General features: G+C 39.9%; 2 protein-coding genes across 9 annotated transcripts in view; one reads left to right on the plus strand and one right to left on the minus strand.

The window, feature by feature from the left end:
- The window catches only part of LOC138981624 (pre-mRNA-processing factor 40 homolog A-like), a 41,407-nt gene extending 40,736 nt beyond the window's left edge, over positions 1-671 (minus strand). For 3 of the 4 annotated variants that reach the window (XM_070354605.1, XM_070354604.1, XM_070354607.1), the window contains exons 1-2: positions 651-671; positions 107-160 (exon numbers count right to left, since the gene is read on the minus strand). In XM_070354605.1, the coding sequence (XP_070210706.1) occupies positions 107-160; positions 651-656 (60 nt within the window). In that variant the 5' untranslated portion in view covers positions 657-671. Of the gene's footprint in view, positions 1-106; positions 161-518; positions 592-650 lie in introns of those variants that run through there. The other variant, XM_070354606.1, reaches the window with a different exon arrangement.
- Positions 672-3,342: 2,671 nt separating this feature from the next.
- LOC138981625 (B-cell linker protein-like) overlaps positions 3,343-27,982 on the plus strand; it is a 49,583-nt gene continuing 24,943 nt past the window's right edge. For 3 of the 5 annotated variants that reach the window (XM_070354608.1, XM_070354609.1, XM_070354612.1), the window contains exons 1-11: positions 3,343-3,559; positions 4,296-4,358; positions 4,595-4,653; positions 5,915-5,962; positions 6,868-6,950; positions 7,436-7,476; positions 8,767-8,836; positions 9,807-9,826; positions 18,637-18,784; positions 25,193-25,288; positions 27,288-27,367. In XM_070354608.1, the coding sequence (XP_070210709.1) occupies positions 3,491-3,559; positions 4,296-4,358; positions 4,595-4,653; positions 5,915-5,962; positions 6,868-6,950; positions 7,436-7,476; positions 8,767-8,836; positions 9,807-9,826; positions 18,637-18,784; positions 25,193-25,288; positions 27,288-27,367 (777 nt within the window). In that variant the 5' untranslated portion in view covers positions 3,343-3,490. The remainder of the gene's footprint in view (positions 3,560-4,295; positions 4,359-4,594; positions 4,654-5,914; positions 5,963-6,867; positions 6,951-7,435; positions 7,477-8,766; positions 8,837-9,806; positions 9,827-18,636; positions 18,785-25,192; positions 25,289-27,287; positions 27,368-27,982) is intronic. The other 2 variants (XM_070354610.1, XM_070354613.1) reach the window with 2 other exon arrangements.

Genomic DNA, 27,982 nt, shown 5'->3' on the forward strand with positions numbered 1-27,982 from the left:
AGTTTTAGCATTACTCACACACACATACACACACAACTACAAGATTATCTCTCTTTCATACAATGCAAAAAAAGGAAATAAGATAGATCTATGAGATCACACATACCCCGTACGGAGGTGGTATCATGCCAGGTTGTCCTCCACTTCCTGGATTTTGATTCTATAACAGAAATGAATAGAAAAATACATTAGCAGATTGAAATATATACATTAGGTTTACACAGGTCAGAACCAGCAGACAACAGTTACACTTACACTGGAAAGAGTGGTTAGAATTTGATTGTGATCCACAGAATTACACATTATCATTATGCATCGAAATATGTTCAGTGCTTCAAAAACCAAAAATTATGCAAGAATGGGTACCAAAGAATGACAGTAAATAAACTAGGCTTAGCCCGATCAGAAATGATGAACATCTCTCAGTATCACTGGCTCTGCTGTGACAAAAGAACGTTTGAGCGACAACAATCAAAAAGATGCCGCAAGAAAATTAACAATGGATACACCATACTCACAATAGAGGACTAAAGGCGTTAAAACTCAGAATAAAACCTTTCAACTGATACTCTCCCATGACACACAAAGGAATAATACGAAACATGTCCCCAATTTCTTTTGAAACGTTGAAAACACGCGTCTGAACTCACCGACATTTTTCCGGATGTGGCAAAAAAAGCGACCGAGTGACCTCCCTTCCAAAAGCTTGTTACACAGGCACTTGAAAGCACCTGTTTTACAGATTTACGATTTGTATTGTGTCATTCTGGCTTAGGCTGCAAGACTAGTCTTTTCAAAGATAGTTTGAAATAAAGACTAATAATCGGTTACTGGTCTGGGACAGCAGTTCAAATAGCTTAAGGTCGCGAGAGGTCGGGAGGAGATGTCAACTGAGGACGGAGGCCGAGGTGGGGCCGGTGCCGTGACGTTTTCATCTTTCGCCGTATTGATACTGATTTCGCTTCTCGGCCTCGTTGATCTACTACATTTTACCACCAATTTTCTTCACATGCAAGAAACTGACATGCTTTTTGTCCATAAATAATTTCACTTCTTAATTTTACCAGGAAACAACATTTCAGTCTTGAGTATATGTCGAGGGGGAAATATGTACACAGGCGAAAGATGAAATCGTGACACCGGGGTGAGGTTGGGGGTGAAGTTTACTGACAGTAAAGCCTTCTCTAGCACTGTAAACAAGTAACATACAGATGGGAGAAAAAAGGAATGAAGAAAGAAGAAACTGAGTTTACGAAGAGGAGCTTCGTTGGACTAAATTATGTTAGGCTTGTTTTACCATGTTCTTTTAGAGTGGGAAAGAGATACGATATGGTTTATGGTCTGAAACAACAGAGACTCACATTTCTGTTCAAAGTGGTCAGAGGGCTGGTACCCCCTGAGAAATTCATCCAGCAACAAAAATCAAAAAGACAAGTGAAACAACGAGTGAACAAAGACTTTACATCATCAGCCACAGTCAGAAATATCACAAGAAACAACAGCCAGTGCTTTACGGTGGAGTGTACAAAAACACCAGTGTACAAGTACTCTTTTTTCACAAGAACAGTTATTGACTGGAACAACCTTGATGACAACACGATCCAGTCGTCAACGGTCAACGAATTCAGAGGAAAACTGCCAACCGCTGACTAAAACACCAAGTGCTCTCCCCAAATTCCGCCAACGTATATTCCCAAGCTTGGGACCTGTTGGCGTAACATATCAAGATCAAGATCAAGATGGTCTATGATGGAATGTACCCGTCGATATATATATATATATATAGTAACGTGGAGCGCATCGGCCTTTTAATTAGCTGACGAATGATTGCCGAAAATCAGTAGCGCTTTCATCTTAGAACTGACTGATTGGCTGTTTATTTATTCATGTGCTGCTTTACTACTATTCCCAAGAACAAGTAGTAGAATTAAAATAGGTCTTTCTGATTAATGTGTCCCAAATTAAATAGACAGACAGCATTGATAAAGAACTGATTGAAGCAAAGACTTTAAGCTGGAAAATATGTTTTCTTTTCAATTTTACTAATTCAGTATTTACTGGTGAGTCTTGTACGAAATTCGGATACCCCAAACCTAAGTCCCATACGTTATCTTACAAATAAGGGCTTAACGCTTCCTTTTCTTTGTATTTCTCTCCTTATAAATCCCCGAACTTACATAAAATCTACCTTTTAAAAATGTCATGTCTCTTTTAATTTTTTTTCTCAAGCATAGACTAGCAGCATGTTTTCTGTTAAAAGGGGTAGAAGTTAGGGGTACACGTAGTAGACAAAAACTCAGATGAAATATAAGCACGTTTTATTAAGGGGTATTCATATTTTTAATGTGGTTAAAATGATGAACCTAATTTTGGATGTGACAACGTTTTAGAACTTTATTTTTTTCACTTTTATCCGTTTAATTTCATGTTTGTCTGTGCTTCGTGCTTGAAATTCAGTTTTAAAAGTTGGTGCAAAGTTGTCGTTTTCCCCCCCAATCTTACCGGCAAAGTAAAAACTAGACCTTAACGTCCTCAATGGAAAATTTTCCTTTTACTGGGGACATGAAATGATGATACGTTAAAAACCAGCAAAGTAACTGTTTTTGTGTGTTTTAGATTGTTCCTCTATCACTCGTGTTCAGGTGTGATCATTATTCATTGTTGATCTGTTTACATACCCACAATAGAATCTTAGAAATTCAGTCATTAGTGGTTTTGTGAGAGAGAGAAAAGTCTGATACCCCATATTCAAGTTTCAGTCATTATCTTGCAAATTAGCACGTTAAAGCCCTTTTTTGGTGTTGTTAGTTCTGGTATCAGCATTCCTTGAACTTATAAAAAAAATTACAAAAAATGTATCACTTTTACAAAGGGTGGACTTTCTTCCCTGAAACGTCACTTAAAGCCCGACTAAAGTGAAGAAACTGACTTAGTCCCCCCCAAAAAGAGCAACAACAACAACAACAACAACAACAACAACAACAACAACAACAAACCAAAAACCCCACCAACAAACAACAAATAAAACTCTCCTGGAAGTGCACTTGAACTTATGTAGAGTTTTGATAACGTGACTGTACCAGAGATTGTACTTCAATTCAGCTTTTCAGCCGGGCGGCCGGGGAACTTCGCGACTGAGACTGAGGTACTGCCAACAATAGTATTCGGATTTTTTGTGCTTGGGATCTCGCTACCCATACTTGGCTCGTGGAGGTGTATTCCAAAAGCAGCGGCGGTCGAGACAGGTCAAAAACAAAATGAGTTGTTTTCAAGTGCCTGCGGTTTAACCCGCGACCAATCCAGTGATGCGTTTTGATTGGTTGAGGGCTTTGTGCCATCGCCTCTTGCAACCAGCGAAGACCAACAACCAGGAAGTTTTAAAACTCTGCAGAACATCGGCCAGTGCGTACGAAGTTATGCGGAATTCTATCTGATGATTTGTGTCAGAATCGACGTGTAAGGACATTTAAAGGAGATCCAGAGGAAAAAAATGGCACTTCCACATGCTGAAGAACTGGCTAGATGGACAGTGCATCAGGTTAATAACTGGCTCAACCAGGTAAGTTGTAATGTTAGTTTTTGTCTGTCGACCTGCAGCCGCATGAAGAATCATGGCGTGTCATGGTCGATAAGGACCGTCTGGCTACGACGAATCGTTGGTGGTCATTTTTAGAAAGATTAATTTAATTGTATTAACTGAAGCTTGTGAATGTTGATAATGAGAGTAATTTACAAAATCCAGGGACCTGAACTTTGCCAAGACAACCTCCACTTTCGCTTTGAGAAAGGAATGTGTGACGTACGTAGTGTCACTGTGTCCGGGACCAGTGTGGGTTTTTGCCCATTAGTAATATTAACTATTTCTCTTAATTTAAACCAGAGACATGCAATATGCCCCACGAAAAACGCTCATTGTTAAATCTGTACGATAATGCCTATAATTATCATTATAATTGCTGACTTTGAACTGGTAAAATTTGTGAACTGTATTTTATTCGGTAGTGATCAGTACAGACACAATGCATGTGATACTCTTGAAGAACTTACTGAGTGAGTTATGTAAGATTACATTAGCATTCTCCAGAACTAGCCCTGTAGAAGTGATGTTACAATTTTGTGACAATAGCGAAAGAAGAGTGAACATTTTAAAATAATTGAGATTCATTCAGTGTGAATGTGTGCCTCACACAGGGTTTAATTAGGATACATTTAATATATAGATATATATATATTTGCTATTACATTTTTCTGGCATGTCATGAGAAATATGTAACCAAGGCTTTTGTCTTTTTCAGAGCAGTTTGTCTGCATTCAGGGACCACTTCATAAACGAGGGTATAGATGGCAGCAAGCTGATGGTACAGTTTTACATTGAATGATTGATATTTATATATATTGCTATTCTGAAAGACATGTGGGTAAATTAGGGGGTTGTGATTGGATAGTCTCACACATCCCTATTTCGATCATCGGTCCATATTTTCACGGAAGTTGCGCAATATATCCTTTATATTTACAATCACAAAGAATGCATGCTTTTTGGAAGTTGTTGTTTTAAATTTTGAATGATGTGAGCACTTTTTGTTGGTTGCAGGGCCTAACCTCAGAAGATGTTGACAAAAGATACAATCGTGTTCCCAAGAAGAAAAGAGAGTGAGTACTGTTGCCAAACTGAGACTGTGTAAATGAATAATGTCGTGCCAAATTCACGTAATTGCCGATTCCGTGTAATGGGCAACATTTTTGCCCATTTCGCGTAATCGGCAAAACGCTGCCCAATTCGTGAAATCAGCAGCGTTTTGCCGAAATCGCGTAAAGGCTTCTAAAATGTGCCCATTTTGCGAAATCGGCAGCCAGTTTTTGGTTTTAAAGTTCTCAAATGCATGGGATATGATCACACTTAGACAACTAGATACTCGAATGGATAGATATTGCAATAATCGATAAGTTATGGCACGTTATTGCAGAAACTGTAGTTTTCATGCATTTTCGGAGTTATGCTTGACACAGACCAACATAGACCATACAAAACATAGTAGGGAGGTAAAGAAATGTTAATGCAATGTTCTGGTGACACAAAAAGTAACAGACTAGCTGTCTCTTTTGCGAAATGGGCAAATTTTAGAAGCCTTTCCGCATTTTCTAGAAAACGCTGCCGATTTCACGTAATGGGCAGCGTTTTTGCCGATTACGCGAAATGGGCAAAAATGTTGCCCATTCCGCGAATTCAGTAATTCCGTTAATTCGGCATGACATATATATATATATCTGTTTGTTAATGTTATTACTTTTGTCACAGTGGCAGTGCTACTGCTGGCCTGTTTGAAAATCAGTATAGTCATTGCTGTTTATTAACAAACATTTTTGGTGGAACTTTCGGTGCATCAGGGCTCCCTTAAAAATCCAGAGACCCAGCTGATAAGTCTATCTGGTCTGTCTGAATATCTCTTCAACGCTATTGTTACAGAAAAGCGTAATCAAAAGTAGAAAAGCAAACCAAGAAAGTTTAGTTATTGAAACAATTAATTATGAAAACAAAATCATTCATTAGTACTCTGACCAAGGGAAGTGAATGGACAAGCAAGAATCAGAAGAAAACAGGTTGTTTGAAATAATTAATTTGACAGGTTTTTACATGCTTTTTTTTTTATTTTTTTTTTACAGGGTATTGTTAATTAAAGAAGAGAAAAGAAAATAAGCTTAATTATGTGGGTTAAGTATAAGTTAAAATGAAATTTTGATGGCTCTTCTCTTCATATCAAAAGCTCACGTTTGTGCTTTCTTGACAAAGCAAAAGTTCAAAGGGATTTTGCACAATCAAAACAGGCTAATCCATTTTTATGAGCTAGATAATACATACTTGTATGCTAAAGAATTGTTATGCTGTGATAAAGGATGATGGATGCTTTTTCAGGGTTCTCAAGGATCACTTACGCACCATCAGAAACTTGAGATCACCTCCGTAAGTGCTAAGTTTAATCTTAGAACTTGGACGAGTTATGAAGTTTGTCAGGCCTTAGAATGAAGTGTTGTTCCCAGGCTTGGAGGGGGGGATAGGTCAGTTGGTCAGTTGTACATGGATTGAAAATATGCATACGTCCTGGCTACAAAATATGTTCAGTCAGAGGACTTCCTATATATGTGACCCTCCACCACGGAATGAGTCGCATGTCACCTTTGCATGATTTTTATATTCTTACATTTTCCTAAAGATTTTTTAAAGTTCTATCCAGTGGTGAAAACCGTTTTAGAAAAGAGCGAAAACTTTTCGAGTTACAAGCCTGTGACCAAGGTGACCCTCACACTGTTACCACAGTCCCCCTGGACTTATATTAAGCCTAGCACAGAACCGTGCAAAGTGTCGTGCGACTCATTCCGTGGTGGAGGGTCACATATATGTCCAATGCATTGGATGATTCCCCAGCCAGGGGTCAGAACAATGCTGTTATGTTGAGCTTTTTCCTGTTCAGAATTGAACTGTTTTGGCAGATAAGAGTTTCAGTACTTCAACTGAACAGATTCTGTTATCTTATTGTTTTACTAGATTTTTATTTTCTACAGGGAAAAACATGAATCTGGAAAATATGTCGATGCCTGAGATTGTTGTTACAAATGAAAGCTTTTTTCAACCACAGATACAATTTTTTTTTAAATTTCTGTCTTTACTGTCTTCTAATTACCAAGGACAGTGACATAGTGACGTTTCCTTGTCTGTTTATGCTATCATCACATTCACAGAAAACTTAGTTACTTGTCTAATGTATCTTGATACACACTGAATCCCTTAGTGCTTGGAACGTGCCACTTTTAGATTTGAGTGAGCCATATACTTTACCTTACGTTCCTTCTATGTCTGATTTCACTCAGCACATGGAATACATCCACCCCACCTCTTCCTCCCAGACCAGGAGGGGGACCCAGAATGGCTCCGTCTATACCTGCTACACAAGGTGAGAGTGTGTTCAGATGAGAGTGTGTTGGAGGTGCGTGTACTCCTCTTCAATGCTGCTGGTCTCGGATTCGACGGCCAGCTAATGCGTGTTTCACTGTGTCTGTGTGTGTGTATGTGTGTGTGTGTGTGTGTGTGTGTGTGTTTGTGTGTGTGTATGTGTGTGTGTGTGTGTGTGTGTGTGTTTGTGTGTGTGTCTGTGTCTGTGTCTGTGTGTGTCGTCGGAGGAGGAGGAGGAGGAGGGAGGGTACATACAGTAGGTCCAGCCCTGCATGGGCTACAGTGATATGAGGCTAGACACACAAAAACATGAGAGAGAAGGGGAAACATTCAGGGACTCTACTTCACAGTAAACAAAACAAAAAGAAATGGCACTGTGCAAATAAGTGCTGCATGTTATTTGATTTCAAGTTCAAGGAACTACACCGGTCAGTTTGCTGAGTGTTTCCATTAGATTCTGGTTCAATGTGGATTTCTGATTTTCAGATGATGAGGACCTAAGTGATGGTGGATGGGACACTGATTTTGTGAGTAGAGAAAATGTTACATACAGAGAAGGAGAGAGGGTGGGGTAAGGGAGGTTTTTTCATCCTGGGCTGGTGATTTTCTTTTGTGTATCTGAGTGTGTGTGTGTGTGTGTGTAATAAATCAAGCCTACTGTTACGGAATGTTATGAGCATTTGCCTGACCAATGGTCTCTGGAAAAGAAGGGACCTTCCCCCCCTTCCCCCCCCCCTTCCCCCCCTTCCCCCCCTTCCCCCCCCCCAAAGGCAGAGAATAAATGAAAAGTGACGAAGGTCAATAAGGCCAAAAAAAAAAAGGTCTGTTTACAGTAACATAGGCCAAAAAAATAGGGTCGGTAGGTCGGGATTTTTTATTTTTTTTATTTTTATTTTTTTTCAAAAAACCATATTTTTACGTTATTTTGCAAAAAAACCCAAAAGATTTATTTTTTATTTTTTTTCTCAAATGCCAAAAAAAAGTCTAGGGTCGCGCACAAAAACTAGGGTCGGTCGGGTTACCGTAAACAGACTATTTTTTGGGGGGGGCCTAAGATCAGACCAGCCTGTACAAATCTAATTAGACTGCACTTTAGTGCTACATGTACTTTGTTTCTTCTTGAACAATATTTGCTGTTTATTTTGCATTTTTATATCATAGTTTGTGCTTTGCAAGAATATGTTACATATTTTGCCAGAGGCATTGTGCTATGAAGTAAATGTTACCCAATTTGTATGTTTCCCATAGTTGCAGTGTAGTCTTTAAAGGCACACTCCTTCTCGTGTAAGCAATCTTGTACACCACCACAGAGCTGTCCAGGATTTTACATTGCATAACAGCATCCTTCCACTTGCACACATACCAACAATATACAGCCTGGCTGCTTTCTGTGCTGAGTAGGGATGTTGTGATGAATTAATTTCTTCAGTAACACCAGTAAATTTGCACTATTATTTTAACCAGAAAGTCCCATTTTGCACAGAAAGCAACCAGGCTGTTGATTTTTGGCATGTGTCCAAATGGGAGGATCCTCTTTTCACATAAAAAAAAAGCTGGGCAGATCTGTGGCGGCAGGTGTGCATGATGGCTTGCACGAGAAAGAGTGTGCCTTTGAAAGTTTAAGCCAGAGAGTGGCTTGCCAGTCTTGTTTTTGTGCTGTGTGTTCTTCTGTTGTTCTTTGAAACTCAGCAATTTACCTGATGGAGCCGGGACAGAATTCTCTCTGTCTGTTTCTGTTTTCGTGCCTATCATCTGCACGGGTGAGAGGTTTCGTCTTGCCCAAAGGCAGTGTTTGTTTATTATGTAATCTTTAATAGGATGGGGATGATGACTCTGAAGATCCTGAAGAATACCTGGAACCAACAACTGTGCCACCTCCAAGACCAGGTAAGAACATGGCATTTTTTACGAGTTTGTTGGTTCTTGTTGATATGAAACCATTTTGAGACCTTTGCTAGTTTTCAACTATCCACCAGATCCATTGTGTATGTCGTGTTTTCAACCTAGGCAGTAAAGATTAAACACTAGACACTGAAGAAATAAGAACAACAACAATTTGTTTTTAGGTCCGAAACAGGGTAGAATGTATAAAATGTGGTTTTAGATAGTTACCAAGACGTGTATGAAAGCCTTTCTCCCTTACTGTCTCCGTCTCTCACACTCTCTCTCTCTCTCTCTCTCTCTCTCTCTCTCTCTCTCTCTCTCTCTCTCTCTCTCTCTCTCTCTCTCTCTCTCTCTCTCTCTCTCTCTCTAAAAAGTCACAGTGATGGAAGACTTCGTTCTGATTATTTTCATATTATCATATCTGTCCATTCAGCATCATTGTTTCATCATTATTAAAACTCAATTTTATTTTTTGAATTTAAAATTTTTATTAAACATGTTCTGTACATTCCCAATTTTGATCATTACGTAAGAATTCAAGTAAAGCTTTTAACGTAGTCCCTCTCTGGGCGAGGGCTGGTTGAAAAGAAGCTCGTTTGTATTGCTTATGCCACAACCCTCGTAAAATAAAATTTGATTTGAATTGATTTGATTTGATTTGATATCTCTCTCTCTCTCTCTCTCTCTCTCTCTCTCTCTCTCTCTCTCTCTCTCTCTCTCTCTCTCTCTCTCTCTCTCTCTCTCTCTCTCTCTCTCTCTCTCTCTCTCTCTCTCTCTCTCTCTCTCTCTCTCTCTCTCTCTCTCTCTCTCTCTCTCTCAGTCACTGCCTGTCTGTCTGTCTCTCTCTCTCTTACACTCGCTCTTTCTCTCTCCTTCTCTCTCTCTTGCTGTATCTCTCTTGTATTGTCCCATGGAAAATGTGAAATAACTGTTTTGACTGAATAATACATTTTAAGTCTTTCACTTTTTGAAGCTCCAAGCACAAACGGAGGGGTGAGTTTGGGATGTACTGTACTTTGTGTATTCTCCCTTGAGAATGAAATGCTTTCTTGAGAATGAAATGCTTTAATGCTCAATGTCAATAAGAAGCGACCATTTCGTTTTTCATTGTCCGGGGGCCTGCAGCTAATACAAAAGATGCCAAGGTTAACCTTTATTACCTCTGATATGGTCAGCCGTGAGCTGACTTTGGCACATCAATTTATATCAATTCCTTGTTACTCCTAGTTCTGAGAGCAATAAATACTACCCAAAAATGTCATCTCCGATACTGTCGGGGCGTACTTTTTAAGAATTAGAATTTATTTTAGAAATATAAGCAAGCTCTTTTTAATCACATGCACTATCATTTTATATGACACAATCGTCAGTGCTGTTGTTGCAGTCATTGTTGTGGACAAGGAAGTCCCTGTCAGTCTTCGCCATGGCTAAAAGTAAATGTCAGGGAAAATAGGCACAAATGCAGTAACTTCTTTCGGGAATATTTTTTCATCACATTTTTAGCCCTGGACTTTTTACAAATACGTTTACGAATACGTTTAAAACAACCTTCAAAACGTTTTTGGTTTATGAACAGGTTTTTGTTTACAGCTGAAGTGCGTCTGAGTCTAGCCAACAGGCAACAAAGGGAGAAAATAGACTTGGGGTTTCCATAACAGTCATCTCCGTTACCGGCTTTTTCTGGCAAATGTGACAACTTATGAAACAATTTATGTTCCATCTTGTGGTATATGGTGATCATTCACATGAGCACACAACGAAAAAATCATTAACAGGGCCGTCAGGTGTCTTCTGGCTCTGACGCGAGGCAAAATGTGAGCGCCCGCCATCTCCGATACCGTCATTTGCGGGCCAAAATAGGATGCCGTTTTTGACGTGTTTGTTGACAATCACTGAAACCGTTGTATTTGCTCAAGCCTGCTTCGCAGAAACACATCATTACCACAGTTGGAAGGCTTAGTGATTGTTTTACAAGCTAGTAAAATTTCCTTAATCTAGTCTGAGGGGATTTTGTGTATAAAAGTGTTATAGGATAGTTGTGTTATTGCGTAATTTGTCAACTACAGTGTTTCAGTTGGTCATCTTACAATGTAGATCAAATGAAAACTAAAGATTTTTTCTGCTGGGCACCCAAGTTCCCATGTTGGTGAACAATTAGGCTAAACAAAAACAACTAATGTCTATGGAAAAGGCAGAAAGTGGTTTTTGAAAACCAAGTGGTCGCTATTTATTGAGAATGATTGTTAATGTGTGTCATTTTCCTGTTTTGCGTCAGGTTTTCTTTTTCTTTTTTTTCCGAAAAGCTTTGCTTGCACTTATATAGACTGTGTGTGTGTGTGTGTGTGTGTGTGTGTGTGTGTGTGTGTGTGTGTGTGTGTGTGTGTGTATAAGTGTGTGTGTGTATCACTGTGTGTGTGTGTATATGTAGTGTCTTGGTGTGTGTATTGGTTACTTGGTGTGTGTGTGTGTGTGTGTGTGTGTGTGTGTGTGTGTGTGTGTGTGTGTGTGTGTGTGTGTTTTCATCTGTGTGTACGTCTGTGTGTTGCCAGTGTTTGTAGTGTGCATGGGTGAGAACGCACCAAATGAAAATGGGTTAGTTGATGATAAGTTGCAAATATGTTAAAGATAGAGTACCGAAGGCGCCATTTTGGAAAGTTTTCTGACAATTTGGACCTTCAAAATTCCAAGGGACATTCGCTGTATTGTAATTTAGAAACACCTGCAATGATTTGCTCAAAACTGCTCCGAAACTATGCCAAATAATTAAATCTGCAAGAACCGCATTACTTTGGTTACTTTTGGAAATGTAATTGTTATCTCTTTATTCTACCGGCAAGCACCATGTTGATATTTAAGTTAGTTTCAGAAATAGAGTTAGAGTTGGGCAGAGAAATTATGCGTAAGAACTTAAATCATTCTTAAATTTCCCACCTTCTATTTTGATGCTATGTGTTCCAAGCCTGAGTAGGAAGGATATTTCATAGCTTCAATGCTCATGAAGGTATCAATGGACTTCTCTCTTAACTTCTTCAAAGTATCATATCCAATGTGATGTAAGTTTTCATTTATAAGAATGGAGTAGGAAAGAGTGAGGCAGTACTTCAGTTTTTAATGGGTCACCTTTTGCATGGCATTAAAAAGGTCACGTCATATTTGTACAGTAGCACTTCAAATTTCCATATATATAAGAATGAAGTAGGAAAGAGTGAGACAGTACTTCAGTTTTTAAGGGGTCACTTTTTGTGTGACATTAAAAAGGTCACTTTATGTTTATGCAATGCAGTTGATTCATATCATGGCAGTTAGTGTGATGGTGTTTTACATCCTGAAACACAAGCTAGGGAATGCAAGGACATGGAAAATGACAATATAAAGGAGTCAGCTACTTTCATCAGTACATCGTTAGTGTGTGTTTGTGTGCATGTGTTTAAGCTTTGGTCAGTGAGAGATTGGTGAGAGAGAGAGAGAGACAGATAGACAGACAGAGAGAGAGATAGTATATGCCTATGTTTTACATGTGTGTGTGTCTATGTCAGTATGTGTGTGAGAGAGAGTGAGAGAAAACAGAAATGTGTGTGACAAAGTTAGGAATGTGTATGTGTGTGTTTGTGTGTGCTTGTGTATGCATGTGTGTGTGCATGTATGTGTGTGTATGTGATCACATAAGGAACTGTGTGTTGCGTTTGTGTGTCTGTATTAGCATGTCTGCACCTTTGCATTCCATTTTCCGTGTCAACGTCAGCTTGCATTCATTTCTACATTTCTGCGTTTGTCTTGGTGTCTTTAGTTCACTGTAACATGAATCAACAGTTAATGTGTTGGGTTGCTCTGCATGTCACCTGGGTAGAATGGGTAGCTTAAAGACACCTTATACTTACCGTGATAGCCATCACGTTAAAAACAACAGATCTGTCCGGGCTTTAACATTGGATAAGAGCATTCTTACACCAGGACTCATACCAACAATCAAGAGATTCATTTTGCAGATTGACATGGGTAGGTGTCACTTGCAAGTAAATTCAGCAGCAAATGACATGGGTAGGTGTCACTTGCAAGTAAATTCAGCAGCAAATGACATGGGTAGGTGTCACTTACAAGTAAATTCAGCAGCAAATGTCAACTCTGCACAGAAAGCAATGGGAGGCTGTAGAGTTTTGGTATGTGTCCAAATGGAGGGTCGATGCTCTTACCCCATGTAGAAAGCTTACATAGGCTGTAGAGTTTTGGTATGTGTCCAAATGGAGGGTCCATGCTCTTACCCCATGTAGAAAGCTTACATAGATCTGTGGCAGTTGAAAAGATGGTTTACATGGTATGAAATATACCTTCAGTATTTTCATGGCTAATAATAGAGTAGAGGGTAAGCCTAACCCGATCATCTGTTAGTAAACTGACACATAGATGAGTAGATTGAGAAACCAACTTGGTGGAGGGGGGAGGGGGGGGGGGGTGGGGGGCGGGCTGTACCCAACTACAGGATCGGCTGGGATTACATGTTTCATGTTACTGCGCAGTTTGCAGTGACACTGTTAGAAGAAACGAATGTGTGTGTCCGTACTTGTTGGTCTGTGTGTGTCCGTGTGTATCTGCCTGTGTCTGTTCGTCTGTTTCAATCACTCACTGACTCTTTCTTTTCCTCTTTTGTACTCTGTCTTTACATGCTGTCTGTCTGTGTGTGTCAGCTTGTCTGCCTGCCGCTCTCTCTCTCTCTCCCCCCCCCTCTCGCTCTCTCTCTCCTCTCCCCTCTCTCCCTCTCTCTCCCTCCCCCTCTCTCTCTCTCTCTCCTCTCTCTCTCTCTCTCTCTCTCTGTCTCTCTGTCTGTCTGCCTGTCTGTGTGTATCAGCTTGTCTGCCTGCCGCTCTCTCTCTCTCCCCCCCCCTCTCTCTCTCTCTCCCTCCCCCTCTCTCTCCCCCCCTCCCTCTCTCTCCCTCTCTCTCTCTCTCCCTCTCTCTCTCTCTCTCTCTCTCTCTCTCTCTCTCTCTCTCTCTCTCTATTTGTCTGTCTGCCTGTCTGTGGGTGTCAGCTTGTCTGCCTGCCACTCTCTCTCTCTCTCCCCCCTCTCTCTCCCCCCCTCTCTCTCCCCCCTCTCTCTCTCTCTCTCTCTCTCTCTCTCTGTCTGCCTGTATATCTTCAGGGAGATTGGCTTGTAGAAAGAGCATAACATTACTCCTTTATCCTATAAAATTAAGTGAGTTAGGTAGTCTTTCTCAGTGTGTTTTTCTTACCATAACATCTGTCTTTTCTGCTTTTCGAGTATAGTTGACCACCCCCCTACCTTTTTAAAACCCTCTGATTTAAGACTTTTCACCTTTAATACTGTGCTTTTTCACACTTTCTGTTCACAACCCACAACCTCTGTAAATTGATCTCCATTTCATGACTCCAGGGGTGTTGCCAGACATTTTCATGTTGGGACATTTGGCCGAAACTGTCAGAAAGCTTTAGGACATCTTGGAAAATGTTCGGCTATTATTTTGGCTCATAAAAAGTCACCGCAACATTGTCATTGAAGCACAAGACTCAAGAGGGGAACACCAATACATACAATCATTGTCTTAGGAACACAGATTAATTGGGCGGAGCAGTTAAGCCAGAGGGGGGGGGGGGGGTACAACCTGGGGTCCAGGGTCCCGTTGGGGGGTCTGGGGGGGAAAAGCCCCCCTGAAGCTGAAGAATGTTAGCTATTTTATAAACAATTTGTGGCTTATCCTTGATTTTAAACATGATCAACTGGTGTCAGCAGCCACTCATTATTTCTGTTAACGTTAGTATTAAATAATGGCAATTTATCTTCACTAATATCCGCTCTTGACATCATATAGTATGGTTAGAAGGAAGACGTGTCACATACTGTGACAACTAAACAATTAACTCTTCCCCCGGCATTACAGACAGAAAAAAGAAAAAAAATTCAGACAGAATTTTTTTTATTGGGGGGGGGGGGGGGGACAGCTCGGGGGGGGGGGGGGGGGGGGGGGGGGTGGGGACAGCCATTTACCCCTGTAACACCCCCTGGATTATATGTTGCTGATTTAATTACATCAGACACCTGAAACTTTTTCAAACCTTTAACTTTAATTTCTTGAGAGTAAACCTCTTCCAATCTTGTGCAAATCTTGACAAACCTGGGGAAACATGACAATAAAAGACCGTGTAGGGTGAGCCATTTTGCTTGAAAACCACGATTTGGAGGACGCTTTTCATTCTCTGGCTCAGCAGATTTCGATTCGTGGTGACTATCATCTGCTATGTTGTCTGCTACACTACTACCACTCACACTGACACTGTCCACATTCGCGGTGTTCCTGTCATTTTGTCCGGAATCACTTACCTTGGCGAAGGGTAGAAAACCTTGGCCAATTTAGTTTTTTTCTTTTTTGGTTGCGACATGATGTTCAAATCCACATCGAAAGCACTGACTGACTGATAAACTATCGCGAACCGGCGAACGCAAACGCTGAGAGTGTAGTTTCCCTTGTCCAAGGGAAACCACTCTGGCATCTATATTTTTTTGCAATGGTTTCCGTTCAAAACATTGATGTTTCGTTTTTGGTATTCGCGAAGGAAATAAACGCCAGTCAGTTGAATTAGTACATCGGCAGCAGTTTTAGCAATCAAAGCCTGACCAATACAAAAAACTGGACAAACTTTGGCCGATTTAGGCGAATACTCTTCGGACATTTGGCCGATAGGGACATGAAAGTTTCGGCCAAAGTAAAAAAAAATCGGCGATTGGCCGAAGGGCCGACCCAAACGACACCCCTGGACTCTATCCTTTTTATGACCTGATTTTCTAAGAATTTAGGAGTTGGGGGGGTGGGGGGGGGGGGGGGGTGTACTGTATTGTTTTTTCCCTGTCATTGTGTCAGAGTTTTACATCCTGTTTTGATGAAGGTTAAACTAAATAATTTGGTTTCCTCTCAAGATGATGACTTAATTGGTTCAGTTTAGGAAGTGGTCTTATTGTGTGCATGTATGTGAATATTTGTTTTGACAGACTGTCTTGTGTGATTTGCCCTAAAGTTTGAAACTCTTATATTCAAGAACAGACCTCTTTGACCTTTTTATCAGTTATTGCATAATGTTTTTGTCTTGTTTTTCTATTTTGTTTTGTTTTTGTGTTTTATTGAAGCAATTAACACTGTTGTACATAGTGTTTATGCATGCACCAACATACTTGCTCTTGCTTTTATTTGTGCATCCTTTTAATGCACAGATCAAGTATGAGTTATGCTAAGAACTAGTTACATATATATCTAAACATAATTAGTATACACTTGTGTGAAATCTAAAAGCATTAAGAAAAAGCATACACATTCATGCCTTATGAGTATGCTCAGACAGACAGTCCTAGACTAGACACACACCTGTTAGGCATATGTTTTTTTTTAAAGGTACACAATGTGGTCAAATTATTGCTGTATCTATTTGTAAATATTCTATTATTTTCATTTAACCTTTTAAGAACAGGAACAGTTTTTCTTTTGTTCTATTTAGAATTTTTGTTTATCTTTGTTAAAATTTAAGAAATCCCTTTTTCAACCTTGATACAAGCATAATTTCACCCAAGCACAGTGTTACATTCAGCTGCTATATGCTTAATGATTTTGAACAAAAACTTTCCAAAATCATCAAGGCATGGCCAACATGTACAGGATGACTGTGTTAGTTACTCAGAGAGTAATTTGTCATCTTGGAAACCTAAAGTGATTTGTCAGCTTAGGGCTTGTTTGCTTTACTTTTGTTGCAATGCTAGTGCAACCTTGCTACACATAGTACAAGTACAGTCAACCAACCAAGGGACCAAGGTGGTCTTTACAGACAGGTGCTTGTTACAGACAGGTGAATTATTTCAGAAAAAAACCTCTTTGAATCCTTTTGGGTGGTGGTAACAGGCAGGTGGTCATTATCAGGAGATGCATGGTCGCCAGTGCAGATACCACTGTACATCAAACAAATAGGCTAGACATTTCCAGTTTGTAGCGAGTTCTCCATTTACGTGAAGAATTCCTGAATAAGCGGGACAAAGACAAAAATTCAACACGAGAATACTGCCATTGACATGGGCGGATATTGAACAAGTTGTTACTTCCTGTTACAGAACTCATTTACAAAGCTTACAGAAAAAAAGTTTCAATCCAGGTACAGTGGAACCCCCCCTATTAAGACCCCCCCCCCCCCAAAAAAAAAAAAAAATATTCTGAGAAAATCAGGTCTTGAAAAGGAGGGAGTATTAAAATGGAGATACATTTACAGAGGTTATGAACAGAAAATGTGAAAAATCAAGGTCTTAAAAGGGAGGGGGGTGGGGGGGGGGGGGGGGGGGAGGAGGAAGGTCTGAAATACCCGTGGGCTTAAAAGGGAGGTTCAACTTTACATGTATTTTAAGGGTCGCGGGTTCGAATCCGGGACGGACACGGGTCAACTTTATATGCAGACTCAGACGGTACCCATGTTCCACCCGTGTCACCACAGTGGCACTTAAAAGACCTTGATCATTCTGCCATAAAGGCAGCTAGGTGGCTGATAACACCTAAACACACTTACAATGTACGCCCAGTTTGCTTAGTGCTTTGGTTCTTGATGTTTTATCTCAGTTATGTGTATGCTTTGTATGCTCGTTTGATTTGTGCTAGTTTGTTTTAGAATGAATTTGTAAAGCGCCTGGAGCAAATTGATGGGACTCGCGCTATAGAAAAGTTATCCCAGCAAAGCTGGAGGTATCCAATGAACGCTATACTGTAATCGACTTGAGAAATGTTCATGCCAATAATACATGATAAAGAAGGATTCTTTGTGCAGATGGTAGTTCACCAAAAATTGGGAACGTACTTACTAAAATACGGTGGGTGGCATAGGACTATTCGTTTTTTGAACAAACGCCACCAAAGGTTGCTTTGGCCAGGTAAAATTCCATAGTTTCCAAGTCTATGGATTAAGCTCGTGTGAGAAGATGACATCGAAAGGCTTTGACGTCAATGCATCATGACGTCATCCCCTCTCTGCGGTCTTTCTCTCTCGCGCAGTGTGTATGTGTGTGTGCATTTTGTGAACGTGTGTGTGTGTGTGTGTGTGTGTTTGCAAGGATGTGTGTGTCTGTCTGTATATGTGCGCATTAGTTTGTTTTGTGAGATTTGTGTGAGTCAATGTGTGTGTGTGTGTGTGTGTGTGTGTGTGTGTGTGTGTGTGTGTGTGTGTGTGTGTGTGTGTGTGTGTGTGTGTGTGTGAGAGAGAGAGAGAGAGAGAGAGAGAGAGAGGAGAGAGAGAGAGAGAGAGAGAGAGAGAGAGAGAGAGAGAGAGAGAGAGAGAGAGAGAGAGAGAGAGCAGATTTGTCCTTTGCTGTGCACTTCTACTTAATTTATTATTATCATTATTATACACCTGTGTGTCCCATCTAAAGTCGGGGTAACACCCGGGAACATGCCCCTAATGGTTTCACAGTGAGGGCATAAAACAACATTATCATCATTCATTGAACCAGACTTCATCTGAAGCTGTTATTAATTTCTACAGATTCCTTTGCTCCCAAAGCAAGTACTTGATTTTTGACTTAATGCAGCCATGCATTTGAATATGTCTGAAACCTCAATCCATACAGGCAAAAGACTTCTTCAGGTTTTTTAGCAGGTACTAATTAATTACTTTAAATGTTAAACTTTAGCTCAATGATTGGTCGCTTAAAAAAAATTCTTTGACTTTGCACACATGCACCCCTGGTATTGTGATTTCAGCATTTTGTTTCTTGTAACCTTGAAAAATAACCTTGAAAATGTCATGACAGTTTTTCGTTCTTGTTCTGTCAGCATCGGCTACCTCCTCCACCACCACTACAGTCAGAGTACGAGATTGGATCAGATGAAGAGGAACACAGTCCTGCACCACCATCCCTGGTGCGGAAATCCTCAATTGTTGATCGGCTGAAAAATGAGCTTCAAACACGCCATCCTACAGGTGTGAAAAGTGTTGAGTAATCTTATTCATTCATTCCTGGTCTTGGCCTGGAAGCTTCTGTACCTGAGTAACTTGAATGATTGTTTTTGTTTGTTTGTTTGTTTCTGTTTTGACATCATCCAACCACTTCTCTCCCTTTTCATTCATTTCCGTTCCTAGAGTTCCTTCCCTTTTTTGCGTGTTTCCCCTCCATTTTCTTTCAAACCTTGTTCGTTCCGTGTTGCGTCTGCTTTTTGTTGTCTTTTGTGTTCTTGTTTTTCCTGATGAAGCTTCCATAAGCGAAAATTCGTACCGTCTTGTCTCGTTCTTGTATCGGTGAGTACAGTATTCCTTTGTTTTTTAACTTTGTTCATCTTACCACAGTCACTTCGTTCTTTACATATTGTTTTTGTTTTGCTACATACTCCTGTTTTGAGGCTGTATTATTTGTATTTTTTTCCGACCTGATAGAACTATCAAGATAAGTTTTGTGTGAATATTTGTTTGTCTGTCCACTTAAAAGACTGTTGGGTCGAAATATCTGTGAATGTATTGTTTTGTCAATAACAAACGTTCCAACAACTATACCTTTCTTGTTTTTTTATTCTCATTTTTTCTTTCTTTCCGACCATTTTTTCCTTTTTTGTCAGAAGGGAAAAGGCATTGGGGACTATCCTGATATGACTCTTCTTGTTATGAATCCTCTTTTAACCCAATTTCTGTAATAAAAAAAAAAGTTTGAGACATACAATTTTAGATTTTTGACAAGGGAAAGTATGGAGAATGACTGATTTCTGCTGGACTCTTGCAAGCTTCCCATCTTTGGTGCATGTGCTTTTACTGCAAAGCAGAGATGAAACAGAAGCCATTTTGTTTTCAAATGGATAGTTTATGGAAAATCATTCTGAGTTTCCTTGAAAGTTGATGGTGATGGGTATACATCTGTGATATATCGAGTGAATAAGCAATGGTTTACTTTTAGGCATGTGCTTTTCTGCAGTGTTACTAAATACTGTACAGTGGAACCCCCCTTTTAAGACCTCCAGAAATTTGAGAAAATCAGGTCATAAAATGGGGGTAATTAAAATTTTACAGAGGTTATGAACAGAAAGTCTGAGAAAACAAGGTTTCTTCTTCTTCTTCTGCGTTCGTGGGCTGAAACTCCCACGTACACTCGTGTGTTTTTTTTGCACGAGTGGAATTTTACGTGTATGACCGTTTTTTACCCCGCCATTTAGGCAGCCATACGCCGTTTTCGGAGGAAGCATGCTGGGTATTTTCGTGTTTCTATAACCCACCGAACTCTGACATGGATTACAGGATCTTTTTCGTGCGCACTTGGTCTTGTGCTTGCGTGTACACACGGGGGTGTTCGGACACCGAGGAGAGTCTGCACAGAAAGTTGACTCTGAGAAATAAATCTCTCGCCGAACGTGGGGACGAACTCATGCTGACAGCGGCCAACTGGATACAAATCCAGCGCGCTACCGACTGAGCTACATCCCCGCCCAAAACAAGGTTTAACAAGTCGCGTAAGGCGAAAATACAACATTTAGTCAAGTAGCTGTCGAACTCACAGAATGAAACGGAACGCAATGCAATTTTTCAGCAAGACCGTATACTCGTAGCATCGTCAGTCCACCGCTCATGGCAAAGGCAGTGAAATTGACAAGAAGAGCGGGGTAGTACTTGCGCTGAGAAGGATAGCACGCTTTTCTGTACCTCTCTTCGTTTTAACTTTCTGAGCGTGTTTTTAATCCAAACATATCATATCTATATGTTTTTGGAATCAGGAACCGACAAGGAATAAGATGAAAGTGTTTTTAAATTGATTTCGACAATTTAATTTTGATAATAATTTTTATATTTTTAATTTTCAGAGCTTGTTTTTAATCCAAATATAACATATTTATATGTTTTTGGAATCCAAAAATGATGGAGAATAAAATTAACGTAAATTTGAATCGTTTTATAAAAAAAATAATTTTTTTACAATTTTCAGATTTTTAATGACCAAAGTCATTAATTAATTTTTAAGCCACCAAGCTGAAATGCAATACCGAAGTCCGGGCTTCGTCGAAGATTACTTGACCAAAATTTCAACCAATTTGGTTTAAAAATGAGAGCGTGACAGTGCCGCCTCAACTTTCACGAAAAGCCGGATATGACGTCATCAAAGACATTTATCAAAAAAAGGAAAAAAACGTTCGGGGATATCAATCCCAGGAACTCTCATGGAAAATTTCATAAAGATCGGTCCAGTAGTTTGGTCTGAATCGCTCTACACACACGCACGCACGCACACACACACACACACACACATACACCACGACCCTCGTTTCGATTCCCCCTCTATGTTAAAACATTTAGTCAAAACTTGACTAAATGTAAAAAGGAGGGAGTCTTAAAATGGGGGTCTTAAAAAGGGGGGGGGGGGGTCCTCTGTACTGGTCAAGCCATTGATACACCACTTAACAACTGATACAGTTTAATTTCAGTTTCAACTAATGGTTACGAAAATGTAATGTTTGTCAACCCGGCCATGATCTAGGCAGCAGTTTACTTTGATCTTGAAGCATTTTATCATTCTTATTTTGTGATTCGCATTTCTTTTACACATCAGAAAAATGTCTGCAATAGTTATTATCGTGTTCTCGTTGTATGGGACGGTCACAAATACAAACGAATACTGGTAGAAATAAAGCAGACACAGGCAGCATTGAGGTATGGTCCTGTGGTTTATTTCATCATGATTCTTATCCAGAATCCCTTGCATTGTAATACGTCATGGCTCTGGCACATTGGCAATTGAATACACATTTCAGTGACGTCAAAACATTACGGTTATTTACAGCGGTGACACAACCGTCGAAGCTGAAGAAGAAGAAGAAGTTATTTACAGCTTGGTATCACAGATAAAGTACTCTGAAGCAATTACTTTGAGAAGGTACATGCACTAGGAGATATAATACTCAGGTTCTTCTCTTTGAAACACAACCCTTTTTTCGTGTATTTGTTTGTTTGTTTGTTTGCTTAACGCCCAGTCCACCACGAAGGGTGATATCAGGGCGGTTTTTTCGTGTATGCATTACTTGCAAAATAACAAACAAACAAACAAAAACACCACACAAAACACAACACAAAATGGCACTGCTGTCAGAAACATGCCATCTTTGCTTTACAGCTTCCAAGTTTATCCATGAATTTTTGCTGATGTATTCTCAAACAGGCATGGCATAACTTCAGAACAAAAGTACACGTGCATACAAGATTTCTGTCTTTATTTTTCAGCTTTAGCTAAGCACCGTGCTTCTTCTCTGGAATCTGAAAAAGCGTGTTTGAAGCCCATGAAGCCAGTCTCAGGAGAAAGAGGCAATAAGCGGAGAAATCAGTCTGAAGCGTTAAAAAGACAGTCCGCTGTGCCTCGTTCAAGCCTCCCACCTCCTCCCCCATCTTCCTGTGGTAACTTCTTCAGTTTACCCTATTGTACCCTGCCGAACAAATCTGCGAGTACCCCCCGCGGGTTAGGGGGAAGATTTTACCCGATGCTCCCCAGCATGTCGTAAGAGGCGACTAACAAATTCTGTTTCTCCTTTTACCCTTGTTAAGTGTTTCTTGTATAGAATATAGTCAATGTTTGTAAAGATTTTAGTCAAGCAGTATGTAAGAAATGTTAAGTCCTTTGTACTGGAAACTTGCATTCTCCCAGTAAGGTCATATATTGTACTACGTTGCAAGCCCCTGGAGCAATTTTTTGATAAGTGCTTTTGTGAACAAGAAACAATTAGCAAGTGGCTCTATCCCATCCTCCCCCTTTTGCCGTCGCGATATAACCTTAAACGGTGGAAAACGACGTTAAACACCAAATAAAGAAAGAATCTGCGAGTTTGTGCTCCTGTCAAGCCTTGATAAATTTGACACTGTCCTAGCTTTGCTTTCAGTGCAGAAGTTGTATTCTCACAACGCTCCCCCTTGTTTGCCCCCCTGCCTTCCAACCCACTCACGGCCACTGATGGGATCAACTTCAACCGCATGTACTCGATCATAACGGGCGCTACCATAATGCGCGTCACTGCTCTGTTTCTGTGTCTAACAAACGCTGCTCTCGTCGGCAGTCACATCACATTGATTTAAATTGTATAAGTTTGCTGCTTTAACAGCTGTCATTTTTACAGAAATAATGTATTAATTTTATTGGAATATTGTGGGAACATCTTGAACCTTCATTTTGTGTTTTGTACAACAGAAGTCTCTCTCTTCGTCGGGTTCAAACCCATTCACTGGGCAGTCCTATCAAACGCACGCTACCATGCAAGATCGATAGAACAGCGCCAATTATGTATATGGTGTGATAAGTGATGAACACAATGGGAGAGCCCATTGCAGGAAGAAGTGGTTGAATCAGACCCCGTCAGCCTGACTCCCCCCTCCCTCCCCCTCCCCCCTCACACACAGAGGCACACTCTCACAACCCCTTGTGTGATTATATTGCACTGTTCTTGATTCACTTTGCTCTTAAAATCTTATTTATTAAAATCTCATTTACATTACATCTCAGTTGCAGCTTAGTTGAATTCAACCCATTTTCAGCTGCGTTGGATTTTCTTTACACTGCAATCCTTGAACTATGTTTGCTAAATGAGATTTGAAATATTCTTTGACACTGGCCTGTGTAAGATGAGGTGCCTACGGAATACATATTGATATGTATGATCATGCAGCGTTTATCACAGCGGCTTTACTGTGACAAGAGGCTGAAGAATGAAACTAGCTTACATACCAGTTTTATTTGTCACACAAAAAGTTGTTTGCATATTAAGTGCCAGTTTGTACATTTAGTCAAGTTTTGACTAAATGTTTTAACATAGAGGGGGAATCGAGACGAGGGTCGTGGTGTATATGTGTTGTGTGTGTGTGTGTGTGTGTGTGTGTGTGTGTGTAGAGCGATTCAGACCAAACTACTGGACCGATCTTTATGAAATTTTACATGAGAGTTCCTGGGAACGATATCCCCAGACATTTTTTTCTTTTTTTTGATAAATGTATTTTATGACGTCATATCCGGCTTTTTGTAAAAGTTGAGGCGGCACTGTCACACCCTCAATTTTCAATCAAATTGATTGAAATTTTGGCCAAGCAATCTTCGACGAAGGCCGGACTTCGGTATTGCATTTCAGCATGGAGGCTTACAAATTAATTAATGACTTTGGTCATTAAAAATCTGAAAATTGTAATTAAAATTATTTTTTTATAAAACGATCCAAAATTACTTTTATTTTATTCTTCATCATGTTCTGATTCCAAAAACATATAAATATGTTATATTCGGATTAAAAACAAGCTCTGAAAATTAAAAATATAAAAATTAAGCTTAAAATTAAATTTCCGAAATCGTTTTAAAAACTATTTCATCTTATTCCTTGTCGGTTCCTGATTCCAAAAACATATAGATATGATATGTTTGGATTAAAAACACGCTCAGAAAGTTAAAACGAAGAGAGGTACAGTAAAGCGTGCTATGAAGCACAGCGCAACCGCTACCCCGCCAAACAGGCTCGTCACTTTCACTGCCTTTTGCACTAGCGGCGGACTACGCTCAGTTTCATTCTGTGAGTTCCTGTGAGTTCCACAGCTTGATTAAATGTAGTAATTTCGCCTTACGCGACTTGTTTGTTTTACTTTGAACTCATAGCATGGGACGTTTTTTTCCTGTTTTTTCAGAAAATGTTCACATGTAGTAATTGAATGGATTGTTTTTGTTTTCTTTTTTCCCCTTGTCAGTTGATTTGATTGTGAGGGAATCATTATTGTTAAGGGAATCTTTACAGACCAATGACCATTTTAATTTGAACCCTTCTTTGGTAAAATTCAGCACTGCATGCTTGTCTACCCACATATTTGGGTGCCTTTTGGCAAGGTTTTGCCTTTTGCAGGTTTTCTATTTTTACAATGTCAGAGCTGGTGAAGCTTGCCCTGTCCCTCCTCCTTCCCTACTCCCCTCTATGGCTATTTTCATTAAAAAAAGAAATCCTTCTTACAGATCTAGTAGTGCAGAAGCAATTTGGAAGAAGCTATCTGGCGAATTTAGTAGAAGTCCACGGGACATTCACTGTGGTAAGATTTAGACAAACATGCAATGATTAGCTGGAAAATGCTCAAAAACTATGATAATTGATTAAATGAATGTAATAATGGATAAGTTTATTTCAACGAGAGAGTTACTGAAAGTTTTTAAGCAGCTGCAGACCCGTCCATAAGCCTCCCAAAATTGACGTCCACAGCCAACCGTTTGATCGTTATGCAGAAATTTGATGCGAGCTGTCAGCTCTGTGTGGCTGCCAACTTTTGAGAAGAATTATAGGCACAAAGTACAATGTTGGGCTTGGAAATTGCTCAATGCTTATTCACCCCTGCCAACTTTTTCTGTAGTGCAAAGCAAAGGAGCAAGGAATCTGCCACCTGTAACCTCCGAATCAGATTCTGATGGGGAATCGTACATTGAACCCACTACAGGCCCTTGTCGTGGTAATGTTAGATTGCCCCCCATGGCAGTTTTTCGTTTGACTTTGTTGCGATGTTCAAATCTGCTTCCGGATGTTGCGTGTCTCCATAATCCAGCTTTGTATTCTTGAATAGACGATGTTCAGAAATAACTCTGTCGGTCATTTCATGGACTAGGGAAGAGTTGCGCCCCTGGGTCCTTAGGCAAATACAGTGGAACCCCCCATTTAAGACCTAAAAAATCAGACAAAATCAGGTCTTAAAAAGGAGGGAGTCTTAAAATGAGGGTAAATTTACAGAGGTTATGAATAGAAAGTCTAAGAAAACAGGGTCTTAAAATGGAGGAAGTCTTACATTGGGGGGGGGGTCTTAAAAGGGGGTTCCACTGTAGACTATGTCATTGATCAGCTGAGCCAGCGACCGTGCATTCCAATGAATATAATGACGTCCGATGTGCATGTTTATGAAGGAAGAAGCCTTCTAGCAAAACCGTAATTTATGCATTGTCTGCTCAATATGATTTTTTTCTTCCGAAAGTATCCACATTGGAGCTCACCCATTCAATACTCCCACATTAGCTTGCCTCAGTTTCAGGTGGCAACAACTCTTCCATAACCCTTCAAATCCTGACAGAGTTATTTCCGGAATTTGTCTATTCTGCAACCGATGTGTTTTCTCACTAATACCACATATGCAGCGGTTCAGTATGCTGCTGAGTCTGTTGCATGATCTCTTCCAGTAACAGGGAATGCAGAAATGGCATGCGTTTGATTTGTAAAGATTATTTTGCGTCGTCTAAAACTTTTTCCATACTAATGCCAAAGTTAAGTGGAAGGTCAATTTCATTCTTCTGAAAGTTTTTACCTTATTTTGTTTTTTGTTTTAATGGGGATGTGTTTCTGCCACCAAATTCATAATACTCTCTCTATCCTCAAAAGTTATGCTCATCCTTCAACCCTCAGAATTCATGATACCTGCTACTGTACTCTTTCTCCTGACTTAAAGATAACTTCTGTTGGCAGTGAATCAGAGATGTGCTTTTGCATGGACACAGTTGTACCTGTCTTCTTGCACTTGTGCAACTAAGTACACATGTGTACTTCAATAGCTTTGTCACTTGCACATTCTGTGTGTGAGTGTGTGTGTGTGTGTGTGTGTGTGTGTGTGTGCACATTCATATGTAATTTAGATGCTTCTGGAGATGATGGCTGAATTTGATCAAATAAAATAAATTGATATGGATTTTTTTTTGCGGCTGTTACTGGTGATATGAAACTAAACTGTGATGCTCAGTTCTTAACACTTTCTACCCCACCTAAGTTGACCAAGTTTTTTTTAGCCAAGACCAGTTGTGCTGCAGCAGGTCACTCAGAATTGTAGTAACTGTGTAGTAACTGTGTATGAACACGCTGGAATGCAGGCGTTAGATGGATGTTACAGGAAGCGACTGAAGCTAACAGTCTGAGCAGATAGAGCCATATGAGTGGGTACGGATATAACCTTACCTGGGAGACGATGAGTTATGCAAATATGATTGAGCACTTATTTTCCGTTTGTTGGCATAACATAAGAGGTAGCTTTGGTCATGAATGGTGGATTTTTTAGTGTTTGCCAGCGTTCAAATCTGAAAATAAACCTTTTACTGTAACTTTAATTCTGTACATACAGATTATTTTATTTTGCGAATGTGTTTCTTTGTTTTTATTTGATGATTTGTTTGTTTGGTTAGTTATAATTTTTTTACCTTTTTTTTGTTTGGTTGAGGGCTAAAAAAGAATATGGCAATGCCAAGTTTTGGAACTTTTAAGCCTGTATTATTTTTTGGGGTCTTGCCAACATGAAGTTTTCAAAGCAATTTTTTTTTCCGTTCATTGTTTGAGTCTTGCAAATGATACGTTTTTAAACTTGTAAGCACTTCTTCATTCTGGGGGTCTTGGCTGCCAAGGTAGGCTCTTTGACATCAGGAGGATTTTAAAAGTTTAAAGCTTAAACTGCTCATCACTGACAGTGATTTCCTTCTCAGGTGATCCCGTACCACCACCACGGCCACCTCCTGCAAGAAACATTGGCCATGGCAAACAACCCCTTCCTCCGCTACCCACTGTGAGTTGAATTCAGGCATGGAAGTCTCAGATGATATGCAATTTTTAGAGGTTGTGATGTAAGATTCCTGATTATAAGAAACGATTTCAGAGAAAACTATTTGAACCCCCGGATTCTTGTTCCAATGCCTGTGAATTAGCTTGTCAGAGGCCATCATTACGCAGGTTTCATTTGCTGTAAATGAAAGCTTAGAAAACTGAATTTTTATTTGTCAGAAATTTGCACCATTGAAGGTTTACACAAAGCCTGAATATGTCGAACGACCAAAGCCATAAACTGTTATGAAATAGGTTGAAGTGGATTATCATGTGATGGTACATTCGTTTGTTGCCGGCAAATCATTATCGCAGACATAACATCTTTGTGATAGTAATAATAATAATTGTCAGTAAGTACTGGTGTCACATGGCTGATGTGAACTAGTTGATTGGCTAATGGCGATGCGCTAAACTGTTAGCTGAGCGCACTCTTGGAGTGCGCTAACTTTTCCACAGAGCGTATTCTTCCGCCCTTTGCTTAAGCGAGACTGTACTCTCATCCTCAGAATTAATTAATGACATGTAGCTTATATTCTCCACAATACCAAAATACCATAAATTTCCTGCTTCTCAATTA

This window comes from Littorina saxatilis, linkage group LG12 (genome assembly GCF_037325665.1).
Source record: "Littorina saxatilis isolate snail1 linkage group LG12, US_GU_Lsax_2.0, whole genome shotgun sequence".
Classification (NCBI taxonomy): domain Eukaryota; kingdom Metazoa; phylum Mollusca; class Gastropoda; order Littorinimorpha; family Littorinidae; genus Littorina; species Littorina saxatilis.